A 7,360-nucleotide genomic window follows, 5' to 3' on the forward strand; every position below is an offset into this window, starting at 1 on the left:
GATGTTGTAGAGGACCAAAATAAACTATATGTGACACAATCTGCTTCATGGGACCAAAGGTGGCAAATTTGAAATTAATGGCCAAAATATGGAGTAATAACACAATAAAATACCTAAGAAAATAGACTTCACAAAACTTTCAGAAGTTCAGAACCAAGTATGCTAGATATCTTAAGAGTTTTCAGTATAAATTATGATAGCCTAATGTCTGTATAAAAATGCCTCATTTGGCCCTCATGGAGTAGCTTGTGTCACATATACAAGAAGGCACAGATGGAGAATGTATGTCTTCAAGGGGCAAAAAGGAATGTGGAGTTCTGTCATAATAAATCATATTCACTCATTAAATTTCTTTCTTGTTTGAATTTTCTGTAGCTTGACAACAGGGGCAGGAACTTCCTCCATATAGCAGTGCAGAAGGCTGACATTGAGAGTGTTCTATTCCTCATCAGTGTGAGAGCTAATGTCAACTCTAGGGTGCAAGACGCCAGTGCATTCACCCCACTACATCTAGCTGTGCAGGCCGGATCTGAAATTATTGTTAGAAATTTAGTAAGTTCAAACTTTTATCTTTGAGGCAGGATTAGTGGTTCCATTGAGCTGCGTCATCAATATTGTTTTTACTTCATTAGAGCTGCCAAACGAGTACTGATTTTAGATTTAATAGAATTTTACTACAGTCAGTCTACTCTGAAGTACAAAGTACCGACGCGGACGCACACAATGTGCCGACTTTGAAGGCACGCATACCTCAACAGAGACGCAGCACTGCACAAGCACTGTTTACGCAGCTGTATCTGTGAGCGTTGTCACTTTGTACTTCAGAGTGGACAAACTGTAAAAAATACTGAAAAAAAATGACAAAGGAATACTTTTACTTCAAAAGGCTATAGATTAATAGTGGTGTTAATTCTGTTGTACATGAACATGTAAAAATAGTTATTTTATATGGAAAATGCAGATTTTTAGTATTTTAGACAGCTGGCAGCTGTGCTTTATTATATGTGCAGCAGGTACGTACACTACAAGATTCCTATTGCGGCTGCATGCACAGATACACCGTCGCCAAGGCACCTGACTGGTACACACAGAGTACCTACACAGTTCCAGTGCTGCTACTGCATAGGACCCATCAGCAGTGGTACTGAACTGTTACTAGACTGGTACTCCCTGGTAATGCACAGTACCAGACAAGTACCTTGGAGACAGTGTACATGTGTAGCTGCAATAGGGATCTGGTTGTGTAGTTGAAACATCCAGGTTGAAGAATTTTGCCAAACTAAATGAGATATCATCACTTATAACAGATTAAATGGACTTATAATGGACACTTTTAGCTATAGGCTATTCAAGTTGAAATCCATACACCCCTGAAGACATGACCTTCATCTACCACACAGGCCGTGTGAATTTCAAATGGGGCTACCTGAATGGGTGATTCTATTTGAAATCTACACCCCTTGTATAGGAGATTAAGGTCATATCTTCTACAGGGGGTGTATGGATTTCAACTGGAATAGCCCAGCTGGCAAGTGGACATGTTCAAGCAGACAAATCATGACACTTAAGGGATCTGGAATCAGGGAGAAAATTTTGACTATAAATATTGGCTAGTTAATATTAGCAGTCACTGTCAACATGTGTCAATGTTTCCAACACCTCTGAGAATATGTATCAAATAAATTTTTTTTTTTTTTTGTTCTTTGCAGCTATTAGCAGGAGCTAATGTCCACGATATAGATAACCATAAACAATCTGCCTTACACATGGCCGCCGCTAAGGACCATGGCACCATAGCAACAGTATTGATAGAGAATGGCGTAGATGTAGACGCAGTAGATGATAATCAAAATAATGGTAAGCACTACATGTAGTAGGGCGCTTTAATATTTATTGTGTATGTTTTCCATGCAAAATAATGAAGAATATCAGGATACCTGTGCAACATGGGAGCAGTGTGGCACACTATAGGTAAGGTCTTTGCCTTTGGTGCAAGAGGTCCTGGGTTCAATTCGCGGCAGGACACAAAAAAATCCGCTCTCCCCATGGAGTCAGTGGGTCATCTTGTAAAATGCGGGGCAGATGACCCATAATAAAAGACCTTGTTATATTTGGTTCCGTTCAAGGTAATAAGCCCAATTGTTGACTACACTGTAAAAATGCCCAGACCAGCTATCTATGGTGACCCCTTCTCCAGGTTACTTGTGCCTGGCCGAAGTTTCGTCAGCGTTATCTCCTAGATTTCAGCTGTTGCCTAGATATGCTTGATATATATTTAAAAAAAAACAATGCTGAGATGATTCGATGTGATTCAGCAGACATTTATTGTCAAATTTATGTCATGCTACATTTTGTCAAATCAGTTACCTCAAACATAGTTTTAAATTTTGTGTAAATGTGAGCAGTTGCAGCTTCTGTGGTGATGTGATTGTGTGCAATATATTTGGTGGGAAAATTCTTCCTGGCTACACATTTGATTGAGTCTTTGAATTGGTGGGACATGATGCAGTGGTCCGAGATTTTGACTCTCAATCGCAATGCAGCTTGAGGTCATGGGTTCTACGAAAGGGGGTTGATGAAGGGGGTTGCAGCCAACCTTCATAGGAGGAGGATTAATAGGTTTACCTTACCTTATTCTCTGCTTATATTTCAGCTCTTCATATAGCAGTCCATCATGGTAACCTGAACACAGTGCGTGTGTTGTTAACAGAATCACATATAAATGCAGAAGCCTACAATGCAAAGTGAGTCGCTCATTGAAAATATTTATCCAAAGAAGTAAACAGGAGAATGCTACAATCCTGGGAAAAAATGTTGGCACACTTTACCTCTGCCCTGCTCCCCCAATTCAATGTTGAACAAAGCTTTGTTGTCAACAATGCCGCCGACCAGTTGAAATCCATACACAGTGGCGGCGCCAGAAAGTTTTTTCTGGGGGGGCAAAGTGAATTTTAGGGGGACAAAATCAAATTTTGATAATTTTGGGTTATTACTGGGGGGGGGGGGGCAAGAGTTCTGACTGGGGAGGCATTTCCCCCCCTATGCCCCCCGTGGCACCGCCACTGTCCATACACCCCCTATGGAAGGCATGACCTTAAATCTCCTGCACAGGGGGTGTAGACTTCAAATGGAGTTGCCCATTCAGGTAACCCCATTTGAAATTCACACTCCCTGTGTGGGAGATTAAGGTCATGTATTCGATAGGTGTTGTATGGGTTATCAAATGGAGTCACCCATTCAGGTAAACCCATTTGAAATCCACACTCCCTGTGTGGAAGATTAAGGTCATGTCTTCCATAGGGGGTGTATGGATTTCAACTGGAATAGCCGAGTATAGTTTGAACATTTCCACTTCACTGGTATTATTTGATTGAGGTGTTATTAACATTTTTTCTGTTTTTTCTGTTCTGCCACAGGGGTCAAACTCCACTCCATATCCTGGGTCAGTATGGTCGAGACAATGCAGGAGCTATCTTTGATTTATTCAAAGAATCCATGCCTAACTATCCACTAGACAAGCCTGATGCAGATGGCAATTCTGGTAAGATATTTGGGAATGGTATGTCGAAGAAGGGGTAGGGTTAAACCCCCCAATATGTCAGGTGATTGGCCATAAGCACCATTTGAAATATATTATATCATCAATCATCATCATCATCATCATCAGTCAGCTGCGGAGCAGGCAACCACAAGCTTCCTCCAGCATCCCTGCAATATCTCTCAGGAGGTGCTGAACATACTGCAAGTACAGAGTGTGCGGTGTGAGGAAGAGATAGGGCATTTAAATATTCTTTCACAGGTGCTTCATCTGCCAGACAAAGTATATAGCCCAAAAAATTTGAGTTGGCTGGTCCTGGCTCTGACAACCAGTGGGATGGCATTGGTCAGATATTGTAGATGGTTTCACTTGGATTCTGATCCATACGCTTGATGTTTAACATGATCCTGTTTGTATGTTACTTGTTTTACAGCTCTGTTATTAGCTTACCAGAAGGGTAACGGGAATCTGTGTCGAGCCATGGTGAGAGCTGGGTCCAGCATGGGTGCCATGAACAAACAAGGGATGTCAATATTCAATGCACAAGTAGCTACTAAACAACTCTTATTTAGACTTTTAGGTAAGTCAGGGTACTATTCGTAAAATGATTCATTAGATTAGATTACATTACATTAGATTAGATTAGATTAGAAAACTTGCAAGAAAAGGTGTTTTTTTTTCAGTGTTATGAGTGAAACGTACTGTGGGCCATATATATTTTAACCAACTTTTTGACCCAGTCTGAATAATAATTATAAGACATAGCACAGTTAGAGAATAAGCGATAGGAATTTTTATTTTGCCTATCCTCTACCGTGTGATAGACGACAGGCAGGTCCAATATTTTGAGTAGTGGATGCGGCGCAGCGTATCCACTACGATAAAAATATTGGACCTGCCTGTCGCTCATCATGGTAGAGGATAGGCAAAATAAAAATTCCTATCGCTTATTCTCATTCTTAGTCAGTTAAATATTATTTTAATAACAGTAAACAATTTTTTTAAAGCAAAAACTAAGTTACCGTCATAAAAACTCCCCTCATTATAAAATGAACGAAACTTGTTTACAACTTTAAGTATTCTGTTGCGCGTGACTGCTAAGCGTTCGCACAGTATTCCGCACTAGTCTACACATCCAGCGTGATACATACGCGCATCTCTACACGCGTGTTACGGATTATCAAGACGCATGATGACGTGGGGTCGTCTACGGCCTGATAGACGGCACCCAAAATCATGCGATTGTCCAATCAGAAATGTGTCTACGAACTAGACCACTCCCACTGACTAAGAATGATTTATAGTGTGCTATGCACAGCCACAAACCCACAACTGTCAGTACACTTGACAGGAATTCACTGACCACTGTGGCCCAAGACAAGCCAAAAACCATTAGCAGGGTTATGCAGCTAACAAGCACACACCCTATACATATCAGAATAATCCAACACATCCAGATCAGCTGGAGTCTAACACTTTACCATCATTTTGAGGAACACCTGCACCTATACATGCAGAACTATTTTGGAGTGTTTAAGTTTTCATAATTGTAAATGTATCTGTCATTTTGAATCTAGTTGCCTGCTGGACTGACATGAGTGACGTCAGATGTTGGTTTACCGGCCTGCTGGGCAAGGGATTCTTAATGTTAAGTGTTGTATACTGATTTGATATCTTGTTTTCTTGCTTGTTTTGCATAACAGATATGTTATCATCAGAGCCAACATGGTCCGAGAGTGAGTTTTGCCAAGAGTGCCAAGTCAAGTTTACAATTAAGACAAGAAAGCATCATTGGTGAGTGTTGACATTGCATTTTGTTGAATTTGTATTATCTATGATAGAGATTTTTAGGTGGAAATTATGGGTTCCAAATTAAAATTTGGCAGCTATTGCACTTGCCCACTTCTGGCACTGAGCAGTCAAAATATGATGGCAGGGTATATAAGGCAATACAAGCCACACATTGTGGTGCAAGGGCAAAAAGGTTGTATGCCCAATGGCTGCCTCGTGATAAATTTCCAATAAAAAAATATCCAAAGTACCACTACCAACAGAGAGGGTGGTCACTATGCAGAGCAGATTACTTACACTTCCCACAGATCATTTCCTCCATTTCAGTTATGTTTTTCATTTGCTATCTAGTGCATCATGGGTCGATAGTGACAATAAGTACCTCAGTGAACAGAGCATTTCCAGATCTTTCAAAATATGTTTATTTCATGACTATTGATCCATGTTTAGCCAGTTAATTCTCGACATGAAAACAAAGGAAACCTGTACAAAGTAAAAGGAGTGTCACTTGATGTAATGAGGCGATGCATCATGTTGCAAAGGATTCTGGGAAGGGTAAGATATCTTCTCTGGTCACTGTAAATTTATAAACGTCAATATGAATTAAAGGAATACTAATAAACAAATTTCTTTTCTTTTCACAATTTCTCATCACAGCCGACATTGTGGACGTGTCCTCTGCGCAAAATGTTCAGCAAAAATGGTTCCCATTGTCAAGTATGACCTGTCCAGACCGGTAAGAACCTGCGATGTCTGCTTTGACGTACTCTCATTAGGAGGGATGGCGTAAGATCCATGAATAAAAGAAGTAGTACATATTGCATCTGGTGCACCTGTTACTGAGAGGACATTTTACCCCATGGTGGGCACTACTGCAATTCTTAGTGCCTCTGATTGGTTAATTACATGTTATAATCATCTGAGTAACCAATCAAAATAGAGCTTTGAGATCTTGTTAGAAATTTTAAGCTTAATATCCTTAAGGGATCTAAAATGGCGTTTATTGCGTTTCGACAGTATTTTTTGTGGGACATGAGAGCACCTCGGACCTATCGAATTGCATTCTGAATCTGAAGCATGTCTTTCTGATATCAAATAATTTTCATTTTTGAAAATCACAATATAATACAAATTTTATGACAAATTATAAAAATTTGATATTTTTCAAATTTTGATATATAACAGTCCTCGAAGTAAATTATATAAATCTAATGATATATTCTTAAAGTGTATGTAGCAGGAAGGAAAAGCCGACGGTCAATTGAAAATTTTGACCTTTCATGTTGAAGATATGGATTTTTTTCCCAAAAAGACCTAAATTTTTTTGGTGTTTTGGGAAAAAAAATCCATATCTTCAATCTGAAAAGGTCAACATTTTCAATTGATCGTCGGCTTTTCATCCCACCTACATACACTTTAAGTATAAATCATCAGATTTATAAAGTTTACTTCAAGTACTGTTAAATATCAAAAATATCAATTTTAATGATTTGCCATAAAATGTGTATTAAATTGCGAATTTCAAAAATCAAAATTATTTGATATCAGAATGACATTCTTCGTATTCAGAATGCAATTTGATATGTCTGATGTGCTCTGATGTCCCAAAATAAATACTGTCCAAACGTTCATACCCCAGCCCTTAAGCCCAACTGCCTTTTGTAAGCATATCTCTGATTGGTTCAATACATGATATAGCCTGCCCTGTAACCAATCAAAATAGCTCTTAGAGTCTGATAGTGCCCATGGGGTTATAGAAGAAAACCGGCGACCAGCAGCCAGTTGGCCATCCTGTGGTGTTTTCCTGCGGTTGTACCAACAGTATGCATATACCAATGCAAGCATAATTATGATAGAAATACAAGAAGAAAGCAATGAATGGAAAATTTATATCAAAATTAGTAATATTGTCTTGAAATGCAGTAATTATTGAGGGTGCATAGCATAAGGAATACTTGCAGATAATTACAGTTTGGCATTGCGCACAGTAAACAACTCAAATATTTTTACTTTTGCTAATTTATGTAATGG

At 39.1% G+C, this 7,360-nt stretch overlaps 1 protein-coding gene across 1 annotated transcript; it reads left to right on the forward strand.

The window, feature by feature from the left end:
* Positions 1–273: 273 nt before the first annotated feature.
* On the forward strand, positions 274–6,119 carry LOC140163762 (rabankyrin-5-like). Its single transcript, XM_072187078.1, has 8 exons — positions 274–282; positions 376–552; positions 1,710–1,857; positions 2,654–2,744; positions 3,417–3,559; positions 3,972–4,118; positions 5,242–5,332; positions 5,987–6,119. Exons 1-8 carry the CDS (start codon positions 274–276, stop codon positions 6,117–6,119), a joined length of 939 nt encoding a protein of 312 aa, XP_072043179.1.
* Positions 6,120–7,360: the final 1,241 nt, after the last annotated feature.

The sequence above is a fragment of the Amphiura filiformis genome, chromosome 11 (genome assembly GCF_039555335.1).
Source record: "Amphiura filiformis chromosome 11, Afil_fr2py, whole genome shotgun sequence".
Taxonomy (NCBI): Eukaryota; Metazoa; Echinodermata; class Ophiuroidea; order Amphilepidida; family Amphiuridae; genus Amphiura; species Amphiura filiformis.

What these genes read in the sequence shown, in the direction of transcription:
- LOC140163762 (XM_072187078.1), top strand. An exon ending in AAATTATTGTTAGAAATTTA is followed by an intron (nt 553 to 1,709) that starts GTAAGTTCAAAC and finishes TGTTCTTTGCAG; the next exon opens with CTATTAGCAGGAGCTAATGT. An exon ending in AGATGATAATCAAAATAATG is followed by an intron (nt 1,858 to 2,653) that starts GTAAGCACTACA and finishes CTTATATTTCAG; the next exon opens with CTCTTCATATAGCAGTCCAT.